The sequence below is a fragment of the Camellia sinensis genome, chromosome 6 (genome assembly GCF_055761805.1).
Source record: "Camellia sinensis isolate YWXY chromosome 6, ASM5576180v1, whole genome shotgun sequence".
Taxonomy (NCBI): domain Eukaryota; kingdom Viridiplantae; phylum Streptophyta; class Magnoliopsida; order Ericales; family Theaceae; genus Camellia; species Camellia sinensis.
In genome coordinates, this window is record NC_138966.1 from 158,104,709 (window position 1) to 158,126,377 (window position 21,669).

The 21,669-nt window shown below is 35.0% G+C and overlaps 2 protein-coding genes and 1 long non-coding RNA gene across 7 annotated transcripts in view; 1 reads left to right on the forward strand and 2 right to left on the reverse strand.

The window, feature by feature from the left end:
* LOC145792439 (uncharacterized) overlaps window positions 1-21,669 on the reverse strand; it is a 111,236-nt gene that overhangs the window by 40,953 nt on the left and 48,614 nt on the right. The gene's annotated exons all lie outside the window — the stretch shown is intronic.
* On the reverse strand, window positions 3,179-7,053 carry LOC114304743 (uncharacterized). 4 transcript variants are annotated; one of them, XR_014333383.1, is made up of 5 exons: window positions 6,491-7,053; window positions 6,188-6,233; window positions 5,415-5,581; window positions 3,995-4,065; window positions 3,179-3,836 (listed from the first exon to the last, which is right to left on the reverse strand). XR_014333383.1 is itself a non-coding variant. In XM_082875155.1 (3 exons), the coding sequence occupies exons 1-3, from the start codon at window positions 6,575-6,577 to the stop codon at window positions 3,779-3,781; spliced, it is 312 nt and encodes a 103-aa protein (XP_082731281.1). In that variant the 5' UTR covers window positions 6,578-7,053; the 3' UTR covers window positions 3,179-3,778. The 4 variants fall into 4 exon arrangements, 1 of the variants encoding a protein (XP_082731281.1); XR_014333382.1 differs by lacking the exon at window positions 6,188-6,233; XR_014333384.1 differs by lacking the exons at window positions 5,415-5,581; window positions 6,188-6,233.
* On the forward strand, window positions 17,384-21,501 carry LOC114315708 (disease resistance protein RPM1-like). 2 transcript variants are annotated; one of them, XM_082873141.1, is made up of 2 exons: window positions 17,384-17,613; window positions 18,500-21,501. In XM_082873141.1, the coding sequence occupies exon 2, from the start codon at window positions 18,509-18,511 to the stop codon at window positions 21,128-21,130; it is 2,622 nt and encodes an 873-aa protein (XP_082729267.1). In that variant the 5' UTR covers window positions 17,384-17,613; window positions 18,500-18,508; the 3' UTR covers window positions 21,131-21,501. The 2 variants fall into 2 exon arrangements, with proteins under 2 accessions (XP_082729267.1, XP_082729266.1); XM_082873140.1 differs by having other exon boundaries at window positions 17,485-17,613; window positions 18,495-21,501.

Below are 21,669 nucleotides of genomic sequence, written 5' to 3' on the forward strand. Positions count from 1 at the left end.
GAACAAATAACAAGATCGAACCACAAATAAATCCGAACTAGAGATACTCTTTTTAGGAACAAATAATTTTGAGAAAACTCTCAATTTCATTAATCAAATATCAACTTCAACTCCTCTTGCTCTAGGGCTTACATCTGTATTTATACTAAAATAAGTCTTGCTAGTCAAAAAAAATCTAAAAAGGAAAATATATATTCTTGCGAGTCAAGAATATTTAAAAAGGAAAATATAAATTATTGTCAAACAAGGAAATAAACTAAATAGGCAACCCAAATAAATATAAAACTAAATATTTTAACGTTAAATAATAATTATAACTAAACACTAAAATATTGAAATAAATATATAATTTATAAATTCTTATCTACATCACTTTTCATGAACCAACCATCTTACAACAACTCCTTTTATCTATATAAATTTTTCTATAAAACTCTCATTTTCTCTGTCTACTATGTATATGCGTGTATATCCATATTCTAAGTGCAAAAAGTACATATGTCACTACTAAAAAAAACACCTTTTGCGACCGCCACATGCCGTCGCAAATAATAAAAATACAGTCGCAAAAGACTTTTTGCGACGGCCTATGCGACCGCACATGGGGGACGCAAATGTGGGGGTGGCAAATACTTTTTGCGACGGCAAAGCAACGGTCGCAAATTATTTGCGACCGCCTAAACTACTTTTTGCGACAGCTATTTTGCCGTCGCAAAAAAAATAAAAAAATAAAAAACACTTTTAGCGACCATTGTTTTACTGTCGCAAATAATTATTTATTAAAAAAAAATCATATATGGGTTTGCTACAACAAAAAATCAATTACAAGCACCAAACAATTTTTTGTAAATGAAAAATAACAAAATTAACAAATTAATTAAATTTATAATAGACATTATTCATTAACCATCCTTAAATACACTGCACTAAAAAATTCAAGTCATCGAAAAAAAAAAAAAAAGAGCAACATAATCTTTGGCTCCCAACATCAACCGCTCGATTATATCAACCATTCCTTCAACAAAATCTGCAAAAACATATATCAAACTCGACTTGATAATTTAATGCACTTCAATGTGTTAGTTTAGCTTGAAATAATCAAAATAAAACTATGTCAGTGGCTTCTCTTTATGGCAGATCAGTGATTTGCAACTAGAGTTTCAATTACCTTGAAAGCAACTTTAGGCTTAACTATGGGATCACTTAATCATGGCATTCGGAATTATATAACTTCTACCCATATGCATAATCTGTGCCTATATTCCAAATAGCAGAAAAATCAAGAGAAAACTAAGATAACCTTCCATATTGTGAATACATATGGTCCTAAATTTCAAGGACTAGAAATATAAAAGAAAAACAAAGACAACTGTCAATCAATTTTATTTTATTTTTTTGCACAGTTTGAGATCATGAAGCATTTGTTAAGTAACATTTTGAAAAGCACTGTAACACAGGCAAATAAATAGGAAAAAGGAAAACAAGTAGAAAGTTCGAATTATAAACATACCAACAGGGTCTGATGAATCAACAATAATTGCATCATAATTCAACAGCTGCCACAATAATGAAAAGAAGATCAACAGGAAAGTCTAGTTATATAATCAGTAGTACAATTAGAGGCATTAATTACGTAAAATTATTAATAACCTAGATTAATGGATCCATATAAAATGGGTAATAAGATTTCAGATGCAAATGTTCACTAAACTACATGTAAAAAATAATTAGAACATCTTTTCCACATACCATCAGCAATATGTAGTTGCACACGAGGATCCTCAAAGCCAATAGCTAACTCTGGAAAAAAAAACTTTTATTATACAGAAAGCCCTATTACGTTTATTATACTAAAACCAGCTTCAAACCTCAAACCTCCTCAATTTCAAATCCACTATTGAACCTCAATCTTAACTTTGCTCTGTTTTAACGCTTTGGCACATGAAAGATGCATTTAGTTTTATGTTCAAAGGTTAAGTAATCCACATTAGCAACTCCAAAACATTTGTGTTGCCCTAACTAAAACTCCAGAACCAACCTATGCATGTCACTCAAATATATACCATGGAAACATCCCATCATATTTTGATATACATTATTCCATAGCATTTCGGGGCAAAAATCCATCCTTCATAATGAAATCAGGAAAGAAGTTAAATAATTGTAGCATCATGCACCATTGCCACAGGGCCAAATGGTCAAATTTCACAGAAAAGAAAAATAAATAAATAAATACCATTATGCTACGTTTGTATAAATAATATAGGATACACTTGTTTTAAATTCCAAAAGGAACCAGTTCAATAAGCTACAGAGAACAATTTTAATCGCAAGAATCGAGAGTCAGGGTGTGTGGGAGTGTTATTTCTATAAGATCAAAAAATTAAAAAGATGAAAAAAACTACCAATATCAGAATATTCAATGGGAGATCCAAAATGAGCCCTCGGGTCGTTATTGGACCACGAGAAGGCATACTGGACCAAGCACGAACCATTTAGTCTTTATTTTAAAGATGCAAATCAGAACGCTTGCTAGCCAAAACAGGAAGTAGTACAGACCAAAAAATTATGTGTAGAAAGTAACGGACTAACAGAGAAAATGCATGTTGAGGACTTTTGGTGAAGTGATTGCACACAACAGCTCACAAAGTTTTGCCAATTTTCCTGCTGTAAAATTTTGAATAATACCACTAGCTACATGAATGCAATCAGCAAGAATCTTGGCACATGCTCTTGCATCAATTGCAGATAAAGTTGACAGCAAAATTGGCAAGTCATTTCTCATGCATAATTGATGTTTCTTGCCAAAAAAATTATTAACCATATTCAGAAGGAGCTGATGGAAAACATTCAAGATTTACATGTAACAGCCAAACAAAAAAACTTTAAATTAACTAGCCAAAATAGGCGGGCAGAGAATTGACTTACGAAAGTCTAATTCAAGTACACAACTTTATCAGCAGTTGGTTTTGCAACTAACACAAAGCCCCTCAACATAGCTAAGCAATACCCTGTCCAAATATGCTTGCTCATTGAATCTGTCGGACAATGAGAATACAGAGTTGATAAAGAAAACAGAATTGGAAAATAAACTAAATCATGCACCTGATAATTAATTACAACCTTGAATCTGTTGATGTTCTGTAAAATTGAAATCTAAACAGTTTTCAATCTCCTCCAGGTCAAAATCAAAACAAAAATTCAAAAACAAAGAATCGATATTGAAATAACACAATCTATCAATAAGATTTACACACTACATATTAATGATAAAACAAGGAACAGCCAGATGGAAAAGCAAACATTTGCATTTAAATTTAACTTGCAAGCCAGTGGAAAATAATGGAAAGGGAAGACAAGAAGTTTAACATGAATTGGTTTGTAAAACGAATTTCCAGTATATCGTTAATGCAGCAAGCAAAGCCCTAGGACACTTCATACTTCAAATTCAAGGACCAACATGAAAGTGTACAGTAATGTGTGAGACTCTAAAGAAAACAAATCACAAATTCAAATTAAGACTCATCTTGAAGCTCAGGTCGGCATATCTCACTAAAGATTGATATAAAGACATTGATAACAGCAAAAGAGAAATCAACAGCACAGGAAACTAGGAACAAATGTAAAGGATATTCAAACTGATTATCTGCCGAATATCCACAAAAGTAGACACTCCCATGTGACAGCTCAAATTCTTTCTCAAACACCAAATCAAATGAAACTTGAGGGAACTTCCCTGCAGAAAGTGATCCTAGAACTAATTTCTTGCCATTAATATTCACCTGAAGAGGGACAATGTCATTTCCTTTTCCCTTCTTTCCTTCACCCAGTGCTGCCTGAAAAAATAGCAACATCCCAACATTTCTCAAACCAAAAATAAATAGACAAAAATAAAAATGGTAGACATTTTATTGATCCTATAAATTTATAGAACAAAAAAAAAAATGGAAGAAAGTAAATCAATTTCAACGATAGTAGATGCATTGATTATAACCTGGGAAATGTGTATGACGCTGCCTACCTCAAGATTGACCTTAAGAGGCTGCCCAGCTTTTACTTCAACACCTGGAAGAAGCATGCAGAAATTATACTCAAAACTAATGTATAAAGCAAAATTAAAAACTAAATGCACTGTAATTAAAAAAAAAATGCATAATATACAACAAAACCCATTAACTTGACAGCAAGTGCACAGTTGGCAAAATGACATAAACAATAATGGCTGACAATGCTTATTGTAAAAAAAAAAAAAAAATACACTTCACTGATTACATGATTATAAGCGAAAAGACCCAAATGACAATGTGAAAAACACACAAGACAATAGTCAAATAACATTTGAAATATTCAGAAGAAAAAAAAGGAAACTTAATATGTAGGTAGGATATCAATAAGTCTAGTATTACCTACCAAGACAGATGAATGAACAGAGTATCAAATCAAAGCAGGGCATGTTTATTAACAACTCCACACTCAAACAAACAAATGTAGCTTACAGTTTATACAATATAAACGTTTCGAATCCCTGAAATGATGTTGAAATGAAACGTTCATTCCATCAAAACGTTCATTCAATTGTCTTCTTTTTTTTTTTTTGAGCTGTTCATTCAATTGTCTGGTTGGCTAAGAAAATAACAACAAATGCATCAATATTATTCATCACTTAACGCAGGAATTAAGAGCGATACATAGAGACCAAAAGTGCAAATAAAGCAAAAAATAGATTTTCTCAGCAAACAAACAAGGCATAAAAACAACCCAAGCAATACATACTCTACATGCGAGCACACACACACACGTACTTAAATTGGATATAAATTGTTATGTACCACAATCTTTCAATTTTGCCACGCAAATTTTCAGGAAATATATATATATATTTAAATATTAATTGTCAGCACATGATTTCACCCTCTTTATTTTTTATTTTTTAAATTTCTTAGGTACAACTAAAGTCAAGCTTCACCCATCATTGAGACCAATGTATCTTTCATAGAAAATAAAAAAAAAATTAAAAAATGAAAAGAAAAGAGGTCATAATAAAATATGATATTTATTGACTAGATCAATGGACAAGAATGCTTATTTGTCTTATCTTAATTCATTTTCATTCTCAATTAAGTTTGACTGCATATTAGGCAAGAATTAAGAACGGAAGTTTTTCAACTGCCTCGTGGAAGTTTGACGACATTAACACTTCTCCTACACTTTATGTCAAGTAAGTTTGACGATATTAATCCAACATTAACATTATCAACTTCAAAAGAGATAACAACAATATAAATTACCTCCAAAGCAAAGCCACAAGTTCTATTATATGAAGTTCCATAGGTGCAAGTAACTTACTTGACACAAAATTCATAATCACAAATTGAGAATAAACATTTTAAGGTGCTAAAGTGCAAGAACAAAACCTTTTGGCTTGTTTATGAGTATCAAATGATTTGATTTGGTTTAAAAGGAACTGAGTCATTCCTTGATCAGTTTGATCATAGAATAACTTGTAAAGAAGGATGCGAGCGGTTTGAGGCTCCTTAGAATCTTGAGGTGATGCCTTAAGCACTAAATCCAACATACGAATCTACACAAAACAAAGCTATTCTTGTTAAAAATGACACTATAAAAACAGATGACATTATCCTAAATCAAGCAGACAGTAATTCCCCAAGAATAAAAAATATAAAAAAAATCCAAGACGAAAGCGACAAATAGGACAAACACAATCTACTTATAAGCAATATGCACAACATTTTATTTTGAGGCTGTAGCAAATACACTAAACTGGTAGTTAATAAAGTGCCATGTACCAACACCGTAAAGAGCAAGATAAACTATTCAAGTGATGTTACACATTTGTTGTGTTGAACAACCATCCATTGGGAAGAAGTGGTTCATGAATTACTGAACACAAACATGATATAACACGACAAGAAATACATGAACATTTCTTTTGTGACTACTTATGTTAAAGCTTATTAGCAGAGACATATATTATTTGATGATTATTAAGGAACTGCAATAAGAAGTGCAAAATAGACAGCAAATGAGATAAACGAAAGACCTCACATATTCTCAAAAGAGATAATCAGTGCTTGTTCATTCAAGCACTTAAAAAAAAAATAACATTAACAAAGTGATATATATATATATATATATATATATGGTAGGATACATCTCAGGTTTTTACCCTCAGCATCTTCTTTGCCTTCTCAATTTAAAGATGATCAGGATGACTTGCAACAAAAAAAAAAAAAAAAAAACAATTAAAAAGCATTAAACAAATATAATTTCCAAAAACTACATCAAACAAACTGAAATGATTAAAGTAACATAGATAATCAACAGATCTTGAACCTAAATGTTCAGATTATACAGAGCTTAGAATTAGAAATCAAAACTCGAGAGATTCATGTATCTAATTGAGATAATCAAATCATCAACCACAACAAGCAACGTAAATTATAGTCAAAATTCGAATCAAATTGTTTACCTGAACCGAAGCTTGTGTCCTAGCTGAAGCAATCGCAGTCGCAGCAACGCTTATCGTATCTAGAGCGTTGTTGTTCACGCTTCTCATCTCTGTTTTTTTTTTTCCCTCTTTGCTCGATCAAACAATTAACCTAATTTCATTCAACAATTTTCTGCTTCATCGTCGATCAAATCTTGCAGAGGCTGCAACTTTCTTCGAGAAAATTCAACTTGGAAAATAGAATTTCGAGTCGGAAAATGAAATTGAAGATCAGAGAAACAAAGCATGATGAAGAAAGTGAGAGACCGAGAGACAGAGATTCAAACCACGGAAGCTGCGACTATGGTGAGCAAGAGAGCAAGGGAGAGAGAGTTTGTGAATGTCGTGAGAGTGAAAGGGGCTAGGGCATTGGCATATAAAATAAATAAAAGAAATAGGAATAATAAATTGAGGAAGGAAAATCATGTTGTTTTGAAATAAATATATTTCAATTCATTTATTTTTGTGTGGTTGCAAATATTGATTTTTTGCGACCGTTAAATAGTCAGTCGCAAAAAATTAGACGCAAAAAATCACTTTTCTAGTAGTGTGTATATATATAGATCAAGTAATGGCAGGCAAAAACAATGGTGTTCAACTGAATGTAAACCCATCATTATTGCAATCAATAACAAATTTAAGATTCATATACATGCTTTCAACCTTAACAAAATAAAAATTAAAAAAAAAAAAAAGACAAAAAAAAAAAAAAAAGTGTTATTATGGCAATAGAATGAAAGTGGTGGATTAGCATGGTGATAGGTCTCATATTGTAGAGAATGAATGGTGAGTTGGAGGTATGGTAATAATAGGCTGAGTGTTTTTATGGTGTGGATTTGGGTTTTGTGTGACAGTGGTTATCAACGACTCATTTAGTAATGATTGGCATTGTTGAAGTGGTTATTGGCAAGAAACTGTTAATGGAAATGGGGGTGAATTTTTTTGGGCAGAAAATAAAAGTGGGTCGGCGGTCTAGTAGTTTGGTTAGAGAGAAATCAATTTATCTTTGGTTACAACAATGATCTTTTGGTTAAGGCTGTTTGGTACAAAGATATTTTAAGTCAAAGATAAGGGTGAAATAGTAAAATACCATTATTGGTTGACAGTGTTAGGCTGAAAAATCTGACAGGGGAGGGGAGTGTCATTTTAGAAACCTCAGGGGAGGTCTTTGAAATTGTCGTAAATCTCAGGAGAAGTAAGTGTAATTTACTTTTTTTCTATTTTATTTTTAATCGGCAATAGGAATAAACTTTTATTAACTTGATAAACAAATTACACCGAGAAAAAACAAAAAAACAAAAACAAAACCAAACCAAACAGCTTCAATGCTAAAGGCCTATCCCAAACAAGGTTGGCGCAAACCAAAAGCAAATCCCAAGCTGCAAGACAGAACCACAAACGAACACCTCTAAGTTAGCAAGATACCGACGTAGATAAACCCAAATAACAGCCACTTAGCTGAGCAGCAGCAGCATCAGCACGATTCAGAGGCACAGCATCCAACCCAAATAACCAAACAAAGAAGGATTAGCATAAACAAAAACCAGCAAACCGAGTGAAGACATTGCACAGCTGTTCCAATCTACTTAGCTGAAGCCTCGACGCCTCAGTTTCCTGCACTTCCAGCTTTTTATCCCATCTAAATGGAAAAATAAAATCATTAACCGAATTATCCAAAATTTAACAATATCAACCACTTGGTTCCAATCTGGCTTCACACTATTAAAGAATAAAAATCATTCTGAACTGTCCAAACTGTCCACAACACTGCCAATGGAAGGGAAATCCAAATATGCATACCTAAATTCTTGAATTTAAACAGAAAATATGAACTTTGAAAGGAGCTGCACCGCACTGCACCCTACAGAAGAAACTGTCTCTACCACCATGAACAATTTTTTTCAGAGGCCTTAAATAAGAGATTTGAACAAGAACTCCTTGCTAGAATGAAAGTCACAATAAAGTTTTTGTCCTCATGAGTCTCACCACCGAAGTGAAAATCCCTTGAATAACTTGAGTCAAACTCCATCAAAGTCAGAAATACTTCCAAACTTATAAAGAGACAGACTATACAGCCTATGGTACTGTACAGCTCTTTTAATGGAGCATCACCCATCCATTTGTCCAACCAGAACCTAGTCACTCTGCCATTCCCAACTGAAACTGAAATTCCTCTTTCAAAAACTTCAAACAGAATGCTATTAAACTTCTGAATGGAGCTTGAAACAGAATGCTAGCTATATTTATCTATTTTATTAAATAAAGCATACACCTGAGTTGGTTTATGAAAAATCTAGAAATCCCCTAGATGTTGATTTGTGATTATGTATCAATTTTAAGCAGAATATAACAATCCCAATCAAACAATCAAACAATCAAGACAAAGAGACACAGTGATTTAACGTGGAAAAAACCACAATTGGACACCTCCAACTGTGGTCAAAAACCACGGGCAACAGCCACAAGAACAATCCACTAAGAAGAATTAAAGGAATTACACAGGTATACTCTCAATTACCTAGCGAATCCACAACGCCTAATTGAACCAACCTTTATGTGCCTCTTCCAACCCCATCTTCACCGCGGAATTGTCTTTCTGATGAGCCACTCCGGATTCCACCAAAGCTTCAGGCTCGAATTCTTCAGAATCCACAACTGAAGAATAACTCTCTCTTTTGTGTATAACAAACAGACCTTTGATGTACTCTCTTTAGATCATGAGTTGAATACTCAATAAAAACATCAAAGAAAACTCTCAAAGTATCCCCAGATATAAACCCTAGAAACCAAAAAGAAGATCTGGAGAAGTAATCCTAAAATCTGACCCAACACGCGAATTTATAGAATCTGTCCCGCGATCTCCGCTCGAGCTCAACACAGCCCGCTCGAGCGGACTGACCAAAAACTGCGTGCGAACAAACTGAGATGCGCTCGAGCGTAGGAGCATCCGCTCGAGCGTAAAATCACACATTCCAGTATTTTTACAGGCGACTGCAGAGATGCTGAGAGCTTCCAATCCCCGCTCGAGCGTCACTTTCCCCGCTCGAGCGGGAAGGCCAAAAATGGAAAAACTGGAAAAATATATCATGCTCGGACAGGCAGCTCGATCCCCGTCATAATCAGCGAAGTGGCAATCTTGAAAGCTTTATCATCACAAACTTCTCCTCTGAAATGCTTGATTCGGGTTGGATTCGCATCTAACAACTCATAGCCTCACTGAAATAAAAATGCGAATAAAAATACAACTCAAAGGAGTTTTGTCAAACGGGATTGCCAAAAAATAAAACCTAACAATCTCCCCCTTTGGCAATGCCGTGACAAAACACACCTAACAAATAAAATCCTAAACACCCCAACCCATTACAGCCAACAAAAGCCAACTTCTTTTTCAAGGTCATGATCTGCAAAACAGTTATTAGTGCCACAATCTCCAAAACAACTATTAGTCCCACAAAAGTATAAGAAAAAAAACAATGGACATATGACACGATTAACTTGAAACATGAGATGGAAAACATGAATAGATGAAAACTAGGACTCATGAACAACAACTCTCAAACAACAAAAGCAAGATCATAAACCACACAAGCAATGATATGACGATGTAAATACCATGAACATACAAGACGGGCAAATAGGGCATAGCAACATGCAAAACAAATAGCCAATCTCCCTTACCAAAACATATCAAAATGAACCAAACTCCCCCTCACTAAAAGCAACCACAAACACTGAAAACAGTGAACAAGAAGAAAACGACAAAAAAAAATATGGTGGAGCAAGCAAGGAATTTCATATTAGTACCTTAAAACACATAAGATTATCCAAGAAGCACCATTACAAGAAAACACAATGTACACAGTCTGTAGAAAATTCCTCATGAAAGAAAGTGATGCATTATGTGAAAAGCATAGATCCCATGATAAAAAGTGTGTGTGTGACTCTTGGAGTTCGTCAAACACTAGATTCAATCCTAGTAGTGATATGAAAGCTGGACCTCCGACAAAAGAATCTTAAGTACGCCAAAGGAAAGTCAAACCACTAGGAATCAAGGGGTATTTGGTGAGTAAAGGCGGAGGCTCCCCCTCAATCAATGAATCTTTTTTTTTTTTTTTCTTTCTTTCTTTTGCACTTTTTTTCTTTCTTTTTCATATTTTGTCTTCTTCTTTTTCTTTTTTCTTTTTCTTTTTCTTTTTGCACAATCATTGGTGGCTGACACGCTCAAGAGTATGGAAACCGAACCAGAGAAGCATGGATATAATAAGGATGGCCTGGTTGGTGACTCTGAGGTAGCCTTTTCCTCATGGCTAGATTGCAAAGAATTAAGGGGAAAGCCATGGAGGTGCAAAAAAGATGGTAGGTGGTTAAGAGACTCAACATCACCCATGATATGCTAGTATAGGTCAATTCCTCTAGAAACACAAAAGATCAATGACAGAAGTCCATAAAAAAATAATCACTAGGGCGGAAGACTCCAGAATTTGCTAATCCAAGAATGTGTACAGAATGAGACATACTAATCAAAGAGCACACACTCCAAAATGAGTAATGATCACAGAAAGCACACATATATTAACATGTAATGGATTTTCTCATCAATTCCAATATGTACCAAGGACCACTCAAAAATTTCAAGCTTGCAAAACCATACTAAGAATATCTTTTTGGAATTTTTTTTTTTTTTTTTTTTTTCAATTTTTTTCTTAACCAAAGCAAGACAAAAAACAAACAAGCACACATTAAAAGACCCGAAAAAAAACACACAAAAACCTATAGACTAAAACGACCAAACAAATTAACACAAGTCAAGTTTTCTCACCCAAATCTTTTTGGTCTTAACAAAATCAGGTCTAGCGGTCTTGGTAAGTGTCGTGGTGTAGTGAACACCCTCATGAATCTTGGTATTCCGCCTAGACATGTAAGTCGAATCTCTACCCTTTTGAGGCACTCTCCCATGCAATTTATAACAATAAGGGCGAATATGACCATGCATACCACAATGATGACAAATAAAAACAGGGTGTACCTCCTTTTCTTTTACCTTACCAACTCTAGGGAGTTTGAGAAGTCTTTCATCTTGTTGAATCTTTTGTCCTCCCTTTCCTTGAGTTCTTGTATCATAAGATGAGGAAGCAATCTGTTTTTGCTCTTTCTTACCACCAAAGCCAATGCCACTCTTGTCACAACTCATTTGTTGAGACCCAATGATATCCTCCAAAGTCTTTGATCCTCTGTTCCAAAGACCAATGGTAGCCATAGCACACTTGAGCTCTTCCTCTTTCTTGATCATTAGTTCTTCCAAAGCAACTTGTGACATCTCAAGAGATTCAATCTTTTCTTCATACATGGCGTGGGTTTGCAGCAGCTCATTCCTCTCTGTCTCACAAGTCAACAATTTTGCACAAAGAACTTGTCGATCATCAGTTACCTTGATGGCATTAATCCTGGCCTCGGAAATCTCTTCCTTAAGTTTGACATTCTCACTTTCACATGCTTTGAGTTTCTTTGTGAGTTTATCATTCAATTTGAATAACTTAAGAGACTCCTTATACAACTTTTCATAAGCTTGCTCAAGCTCTTCATGATCGCTCTCCGAGGATTCATCATCAGTGATATTCTCAACTGACCTCTTTGGAGAATCTGTTTGTCCTTCAGCTTCAGAAGCCGCCATGAAAGCAAGAAATTGTTTATGACCCTCTTCGCCTTGACCTTCATTGTCACTTTCATCTTCATCAGATTCAGATTCATCATCCCAAGTGATGGCAAGGGCTTTCTTCTTCTTCAAACGAGTGGGGCATTCTTGAGCAAAATGGCCAAATCCTTGGCATTCATAGCATTGGAGTCTTTCAGAGTTTCCTTGTATCTTTCCTTTCTCCTTCTTGGCTATAGAATTAATTTTGAGTTTATCTTTGCCTTTAGATTTATGAGAATGAGTAGATTCCAAAAGATTAGGATTCTTTTTCAAAAAAGATTTTTTAAATTGTTTAACAAAAGCAGCCATAATCTTGGAATCTATATCACAATCCTCATCAGAATCCTCTACCACTTTATGAGCACTACTATAAGCAATATCTTTTTGTTTCTTTTTGAAATTCCTATGTGCTTCATAAGTTTGAAGATTTCCAACCAACTGATCCAGCTTGAGGTTGTCAACATCTTGAGCCTCCTCGATAGCCGTAACTTTTGGTTGGAACCGATCGGGCAAGGATCTCAAAATTTTTCCCACAACTTTGGATTCTGGAATTTTTTCACCTAAATTGAAGCTAGAATTTACAATGTCACTCAACTTCGCATAAAATTCATCAAAGGTCTCACTATCTTTCATTGAAAGGTTTTCGAAACTAGATGTGAGCCTTTGAAGTTTTGAGCGTTTAACAGAAGGAGTGCCCTCATGAATAGTTTGTAAAATATCCCAAGCCTCTTTTGCGACTTCACAATTACAAATACGACTAAATTCTTCAGGTGTGACAGCGCAAAAGAGAGAATTGATAGCTTTACTATTCCAGCTACTATTTTGGTAATCAGTTGTGTCCCACTGATCAATTGGTTTGGGGATTGTAACTCCATCAACAGTAATTGTTGGTTCAGTCCACCCATTCATGACGGATTGCCAAACTTTTTCATCAATAGATTTTAAAAAAGATCTCATCCGAGCTTTCCAAAAAGGATAATTGGATCCGTCAAGTAGGGGTGGTCGAACCATAGAATTTCCTTCACGAATTGTATCCATTATCACAAATCAAACAAGATCTCGTTCTAAAAGAAAATATTTTTTTTTAAAAAAAATAGAACGACCTGCTCTGATACCAATTGAAAAATCTAGAAATCCCCTAGATGTTGATTTGTGATTATGTATCAATTTTAAGCAGAATATAACAATCCCAATCAAACAATCAAACAATCAAGACAAAGAGACACAGTGATTTAACGTGGAAAAAACCACAATTGGACACCTCCAACTGTGGTCAAAAACCACGGGCAACAGCCACAAGAACAATCCACTAAGAAGAATTAAAGGAATTACACAGGTATACTCTCAATTACCTAGCGAATCCACAACGCCTAATTGAACCAACCTTTATGTGCCTCTTCCAACCCCATCTTCACCACGGAATTGTCTTTCTGATGAGCCACTCCGGATTCCACCAAAGCTTCAGGCTCGAATTCTTCAGAATCCACAACTGAAGAATAACTCTCTCTTTTGTGTATAACAAACAGACCTTTGATGTACTCTCTTTAGATCATGAGTTGAATACTCAATAAAAACATCAAAGAAAACTCTCAAAGTATCCCCAGATATAAACCCTAGAAACCAAAAAGAAGATCTGGAGAAGTAATCCTAAAATCTGACCCAACACGCGAATTTATAGAATCTGTCCCGCGATCTCCGCTCGAGCTCAACACAGCCCGCTCGAGCGGACTGACCAAAAACTGCGTGCGAACAAACTGAGATGCGCTCGAGCGTAGGAGCATCCGCTCGAGCGTAAAATCACACATTCCAGTATTTTTACAGGCGACTGCAGAGATGCTGAGAGCTTCCAATCCCCGCTCGAGCGTCACTTTCCCCGCTCGAGCGGGAAGGCCAAAAATGGAAAAACTGGAAAAATATATCATGCTCGGACAGGCAGCTCGATCCCCGTCATAATCAGCGAAGTGGCAATCTTGAAAGCTTTATCATCACAAACTTCTCCTCTGAAATGCTTGATTCGGGTTGGATTCGCATCTAACAACTCATAGCCTCACTGAAATAAAAATGCGAATAAAAATACAACTCAAAGGAGTTTTGTCAAACGGGATTGCCAAAAAATAAAACCTAACAGTTTAAATGTTGTCAAATTTTATTTTATTTTTCAATATTTCCCTTTCTATCAATCATCACATCCAATCTGTTAAATAAAATTCTTTTTTCATTTATCAAACTGCCCAAAACTGTAAATAGTTTTCCTCAATCATTATACTATCCAAAAATTTAAACGTAATGCATTTGCGCTCACCACTAGTTATTGTATAAAGTTCACGATTCACTTGATGTGAAACACCCATGTGACAGTCTCACGCATTTTTTCATGTCCAAATTGTCCTATGTAACTGCCTAAGTTTTTTATTTTAAATTTTGATTTTTTTCATTTTTTTCTCCTCCATTTACATTCATCTAACTTCCTTTCTACATGGACACGCGCACAGCCACTACTAAGCATAATTGGAACTAATTGTGATGATGTGTTCGATGCAGTGCAGGGAGAAGTAGCGGCAGAAAGAGAAGTGAGCTCTGTTATTCAATATTTGGTACCATTGTTGGCCCATGAAGTAGAGTTATTGAGGAGTGTCCACAAGGAAATTGTCAGTATCAAAGCTGAATTGGAGCGCATACAATCTTTCTTGGAAGATGCAGAATCAATCAAATTTTGTGTATTGTTCATACATTAAAAAGTGTGTGAACAAATTCGTTTTCATGGAAGCGAGACAATTATTGGGTTTGGATTTGGCCAGAAATAAGAATTAGTCAGTCATATTCTAATATTAAATTCAGGTCCTTTTTATTTTTATTTTTATTTTTGTATCTTAATGCGGATAGCCTCTTTGGTAGTTTCTTGGTATGGGCATTAAGGTAGAGAGTAGTTTGATCTGAAATGAGGTGATCTCTCTAATAGATTGGATTTTTATTTTTATTTTTATTTTTTTTATGATTCTTGAAACTAAAATGGCAGAGAGCTTTGTGTTGCCAACTTCACTATAAGAAAAGTGGGTATATGAGACGGGACTATTTGCGACGGCACACTTGCCGTCTCAAAAAGTCACTTTTTGCGACGGCAAAAAATGCCGTCTCAAAAAAGCAGAGTATTTGCGACGGCACTATTTGCCGTCTCAAAAAAGCATAGCATTTGCGACGGCACAATTTGCCGTCTCAAAAAATGAGAGCATTTGCGACGGTATTTTTTGCCGTCGCAAATACTCTGTTTTTTTGAGACGGCAAATTGTGCCGTCGCAAATGCTCTGCTTTTTTGAGACGGCAAATGGTGCCGTCGCAAATACTCTGCTTTCTTGAGATGGCATTTTCTGCCGTCGCAAAAAGTGACTTTCGTGTTTTTTTTTTTTAATTTTTAGTGAATATTTTTAAAATTTTAAATATTTTTTTTAGATGCACCTTACTTAGATGTATCTAAAAAAAATTATGAAAAAATATTTTTAAAAATTAATAAATACATAAAAATACAAAAAAAAAAATGTATTGTATTTTTTGTATTTAGTGAATTTTTTTTAAAAAAAATTTACATTTTTTTTTAATTTTTAGGTGTGTTTATATTAGGTGTGTCTAAAAATTAAAAAAAAATACTTAAAATATTAAAAAAATTCAGTAAAAACAATATAGCACGGAAAACAAGAAAGTATAATTTTCTCGAAAGAGTTAAAAGGATAAATTTTGCCGAGGGGAAGATCTGATTCTAGAAGTAAGGAATTTGCAGCTTGATTTTTGAAATAGGCTCAAAATTGAGATCTTGCTGGAAATTTTTTAATTTTTGTAAGAGCATTTAAATATCCAATGTGTTGATTGGTGAATTTTAGATTTTATTTTATTATTATTTTTTTTTTAGGATTTGGGTGAATTTTATAATTTAAATATGCTTTTATGAACATGTACAGTTTAATTGTTTTTTGTAAAATATTGAATTTGATGGTTTGATCAATTTTTATTTTTATTTTTTGTTATGATGTTTTTGTGAATGGAATGTGAATAATCAGCTCTTAGAGAGAGAGACGGCACCACCGTCGGAAAAAATATAAAATTTTAATATTTTTATTAATTTTGTTACAGGTTTTACTTTTTGCGACGACAATATACTGTCGCAAAAAATAGAAATTTTATTATTTAAAAGAGAAATTTTATTATTTTTTAATATTTTTTGCGACGGCATTACACTGTCGCCAAAAATAGAAAATTTCATATTTTTATACTTTCTGCGACGGCACCACAGTGTCGCAAAAAACAGTGTTTTTTTAAAAAAAAAAGACTATTGGCGACGGTGTTTTTTCCCGTCTCAAATAACATTTTTAGCGACGGTAAAATAGGGCCGTCGCAAAAAAGTCAAGAAATTTCAAACGTTATTAGCGACTGTATGGTACCGTCGCAAAAAGACAAAAAATGCCGTCGCAAAACATTAGCGACGGCACTTACCGTCGCAAAAACTCTTTTGCAACCCCTGCAGTTGCGACCCCCCTCTTGCCGTCGTAAAAAGTCATTTTGCCGTCGCAAAAAGTATTAGCGACGGCATGAGGAGTATTAGCGACGGTATTTTACCGTCGCAAAAAATCAATTTTTTTGTAGTACTTGCAACTTTCTGCTTTTCTGTTTGGATTTCTTTTGCAGTTTACAAATGATTTGTATAGTCTTATTGTTGGTGGGGTTATCCTACTTCAGTTTCTTTTTCTTTCCCCCTTTGCAATGTTTCATCATTATTAATAAGATATTACTTCTTTTTTTTTTTACTGATTAGAAGGAAAAAAAAAAAGAAGTAAGAAAAATGAAGGCCAAATAAGATCTAGGTTTTAATAAATCATTCAATAATGCCTTCAGAAGTGAATTGGTTAAAGATATGTGTGAAATTGAATTTTCAATTGAGACAAAGCCAGCATATTAAGTTATTTGGAATGAAAGTAACTTCTTTGAGATGGATTAAATGTACTTATTAGGCTCTTTCCCAATATATTTACTAAAACTTCATTTTCAAAGGAAAGAGAGATCAAAGAGCCACAAAACTTCCTCGAGTAAACCACCTTGTATTATATTATATATATAAGTTGTGAAAAGGAGACTCATACAGCAGAAATTAAATAGTGATTGAGGGAGATATATATACATACCACAAGTACAAGTCCATAAGCCATCTATTCAGGTACAGCTGGTGGAGGTTGTATTCTGATGAATTATAGAGCTAAAAATGGTATATGCTTTGGATATGATTCAAATCTCAAGGGCTGAAGTCTGTAACTCAAAGAGTCTTTCCCCACAGTGAGTTTTTGCTGAAATCTGACAAACCATCAAAGCAGCCAGAGCCAAGAATTTGGAACTTTGATATCATTTTTTGGAGTTGCACATCAATCTGCAGGTATGTTTCTACAAACACATATCTATATATTTTTCTCATCATTTTTAGCTCTATAATATAAATATATTAGAGAATTCTAGCTATGACAACAATAATATTTCCTTGATCAGAGTCTCACATCTGGAATTTTAGCCTTTTCTAAATCCACAAAGACAAAAATCACTCACAAACATGAAGATTCTACTTAAATGAAGCAATATATATATAACAAATGAACTCAAAAGCACTGCTATGATGCAAAACAGGAAGAGGAGAAAAGAGAATCTGAAATCTTCACTTTGGTATCATTGCCCAAAATCAATTGCATACTTTTTCCTCTATAAATTGTTATTCAAATCCATGAAATTCTTATTCAAAGTGATGATTTCGGTGTCTCTTTTCTTTTCTTTCATAGATTCCTACTCATCTTCATGATTCAAGCACGATCTAAGGATGAAAAATGATGTCGTATCTCTTTTACACTCAAATATATATGTTACCAACAATCATTGTTCTGTTCACTTAATTTTTTTTTTTTTTCCTAAAAAAAAAAAGCCTAGAGGGGATAGTCACTTAATTTTTTTTAAAAAATCTATAGGGGCCAGTCTATAATTTGAAAATAATAAAAAACTAAAACTACTATTATAACAAAAGGTTTTATTTATTTATTTATTTATTGCAAGACCTAGAATGTGAATCAAATCTACTCTTTTATCTAACCTTTTGGAGGAAAATGTGGCCAAAATAATTAATTTCTCCATGACTGAAGTTTACCACCTCTCTCATAAACTGATAAACAGAGCTATGCACTGAATTGAAACTTCAGCATCACCATCATCTAACTAACTTCCTTTCTACATGGACACAATCCCACCTGAAGCATAATCATAACTAATGTTCAGTGCAGGGAGAACTAATGGCAGAAAGAGCAGTGATCTCTGTTATTCAATATTTGGGACCATTGTTAGCCAGTGAAGTAGAGTTGTTGAGGGGTGTTCGGAAGGAAATGGTCAGTATCAAAGCTGAGTTGGAGCGCATACACTCTTTCTTAAAAGATGCAGAATCAAGAGCAGAAACTGGAGATGAAGGTGTGAAAATATGGGTGAAACAAGTAAGGCAAGTTGCTTATTGGATACAAGATGTTATTGATGAACACATTCTCTTGGTCTTGCCAGAACAACCTGGACTATACGGTTCCTTGCATAAAGTCATTCGGACGATTACTAAGCTAAAGCCACGACATGAGATAGCTTCTCAAATCCGAGACATCAAGACTACAATCCATGACATCAAGGAAGGAGCTGATCGATATGGATTCAGTACTAGTACTTCGTCAGAATATAGCAGCACCAGCAAGGACAACATGTGGCGTGACCCTCGACTGGCTTCCCTTTTCATAGGGGACAATGAAGTTGTTGGCATTGAATCTCCCAAATATGAACTGACAAGCAGATTGGTTGACCAAAATCAATCACAACGCGCAGTGATCTCGGTGGTTGGCATGGGTGGAATTGGCAAGACCACTCTTGCCAAGAAAGTTTATGACAGCCAAGAAGTGGTTGCACACTTCAATTGCAAAGCGTGGATCACTGTCTCTCAATCATACAAGCCAGAGGAGCTACTCAAAACAATGATAAAGCAGCTATCGGGAAAAGATGTTCGACCTGATGAGGGAATTGATTCACTCATAGCCAAGCTAAGAGGATATTTATCAGAAAAGAGGTACATCATTGTGTTTGATGATGTATGGGAAACTGATTTTTGGGGATCCATAACACATGCTTTACCCAAAAATAGTGAAGGCAGTAGAGTAATCATAACCACACGCAGTGAACAGGTTGCTGATTTTTGCAAAGAAACTTCAGTGGATCATGTCCACGAGCTTGAAGCCCTATCCCAAGAGAAGGCTTGGAAACTCTTTTGCACAAAAGCCTTCCAATTGGATTTTGGGGGTAGTTGTCCCCCTGAGTTGGAGGAAGTATCACAAGCAATTGTTAGAAAGTGTCAAGGTTTGCCACTTGCAATTGTGGCAATAGGTGGTGTCTTGTCCACAAAAAATAAGATTATATCCGAATGGCAAAAATTCTATGAGAGCATACACTCTGAGTTGGAAAGGAATCCTAATCTTACAGGCATCAGAAGAATTTTGTTGTTCAGTTATAATGATTTGCCTCACCACCTCAAATCTTGTTTCTTGTACTTTGGCATAATGCCAGAAGACTACTCTATCGAAGTTGGGAGACTAATTCGACCATGGACAGCTGAGGGTTTTGTTGAAGAGCAGAATGGAAAAACATTGGAAGAAGTTGCAGAAGAATACTTGACTGAGCTGATCCATAGACGCTTAGTTCTAGTGTCAACAACAAAATTTGATGGAAGAGTTGAAGAGTGTCAGGTACATGATGTAGTGCGTGAGATTATTCTCTCAATGACCAAGGAGTTTAGTTTGTGTCAAATTTTGGAAAAAGAGAATTCAAGTTTCAATGCCACAACTCGCCGGCTATCAATGCATATGCGTTACTGCAACATGGATAAGGTTATGAAAAGCATTAGTAAATCCCCAATTCGTTCTGTTTTTCTTTTTCAAAAGGGAGAGCTGCCAAAGAAGCCCTTATTGGGTACACTAGCTACAAATTTCAAGCTTTTGAAAGTGCTGGATCTTCAGGATGCTCCTTTGGATCAACTTGATGAAGAAGTGGGAAATCTATTTCTTTTGAGATACCTAAGCATAACGAATACAAAAGTGAAGAAAATTCCAAAGTCCATGGGTAAGTTACACAACCTACAGACTTTGGATCTGAAACATTCCCCCGTGAGAGAGCTCCCATTTGATATCAATAGGCTCCATAAGTTGCGACATCTTCTTGCCTATTCTTATGACGATGAAAATGAATACTTGGGGGATATTATAGCAGGAGTGAAGATACAGGGAGGGATTGGGGGTTTAGAGGAGCTACAAAGCTTGTGGTATGTGGAGACAAATCATGGCCTAATTAAAGAGCTTGAGAAATTGAGGCAGCTAAGGAAGTTGGGAATTACGAAATTGGAAAGAGAACGTGGGAGGGCTCTATGTGCAGCCATTGAGAAGATGAAATACCTTCAACATTTGAGTGTAATAGCCTCAAGTAATGATGAAATTCTGGATGTACAGTATATATCTTCTCCACCTCAATACCTTCAACGTCTCGAGTTGGGTGGACGTTTAGAGGGGTTGCCCGACTGGATGTTGAAACTTCAAAATCTAGTCAGCTTATCTCTAGAGGGTTCAGGTTTGACCAAGAATGATCCACTAAAAGCTCTTCAAGTCTTGCCTAGTTTAGTACGTCTTTGGCTTTGGGATGCATATGATGGGGAGCAGCTGTATTTTGAGGTCGGAAAGTTTCAAAAACTTAAGAAACTAACTCTGGTAGGGTTCAAGGGATTGAATTCGGTGATAATAGAGGAAGGAGCATTGCCTCTTCTTGAACTTCTAACGATTGAGCCTAGCCCGCAACTAAATGAGGTACCATCTGGCATCCACCACCTCAGAAACCTCTAAATTCTTGGGTTTGTAGGTATGCCAAAAGAATTCATAGATAGAATGAAACCCAAACCCAAACCCAACCAAGGAAAAGACTACTGGATCGTCGAGCATATCCCTCGTGTCGAGCTCTGGTCCCGAATCAGAAAAAATAATTCTATTACTGGAATCGGCAGTCTTGAAGAATATTTCGATCGGAAGGTGGAAAACGCAAGGGTCATGGAAGATAAAAATGAATCTCAACGTCCAATATTTCAAGAATATTCCATTTGATATAATTTTTGAAATTAATTTTGAGTTTTGAATTGTAATATAAAAGATAAATGTAGCGTTTGGTTAAATTTTCGAATTATGATTTGGATAAAAAAAACTGCAAAACTCTTTTTAAATTTCAGATTTTTTTTTTCTTTTTTTTGGGTATAAGGACTCGAATTTTAATTTTCATTGGATTGATATATAGTGGTACCCGTCACCTTAAACTTGTATTGTTGTCGGAGTCTTGATATTGATGGATTGGCAAGTAAACTTTAAATATTATAATTGAGGACCCTTGAGTG

Excerpts from the sequence above, each read along its gene's own strand:
- LOC114304743 (XM_082875155.1), bottom strand. The coding sequence starts at position 6,577 with ATGAGAAGCGTGAACAACAACGCTCTAGATACGATAAGCGTTGCTGCG. Across the intron at positions 5,582-6,490 it reads GGACACAAGCTTCGGTTCAG|ATTCGTATGTTGGATTTAGT; the intron begins GTAAACAATTTG and ends TGTTTTGTGTAG. Across the intron at positions 3,837-5,414 it reads ACTCATAAACAAGCCAAAAG|GCAGCACTGGGTGAAGGAAA; the intron begins GTTTTGTTCTTG and ends CTATTTTTTCAG.
- LOC114315708 (XM_082873141.1), top strand. The coding sequence starts at position 18,509 with ATGGCAGAAAGAGCAGTGATCTCTGTTATTCAATATTTGGGACCATTG.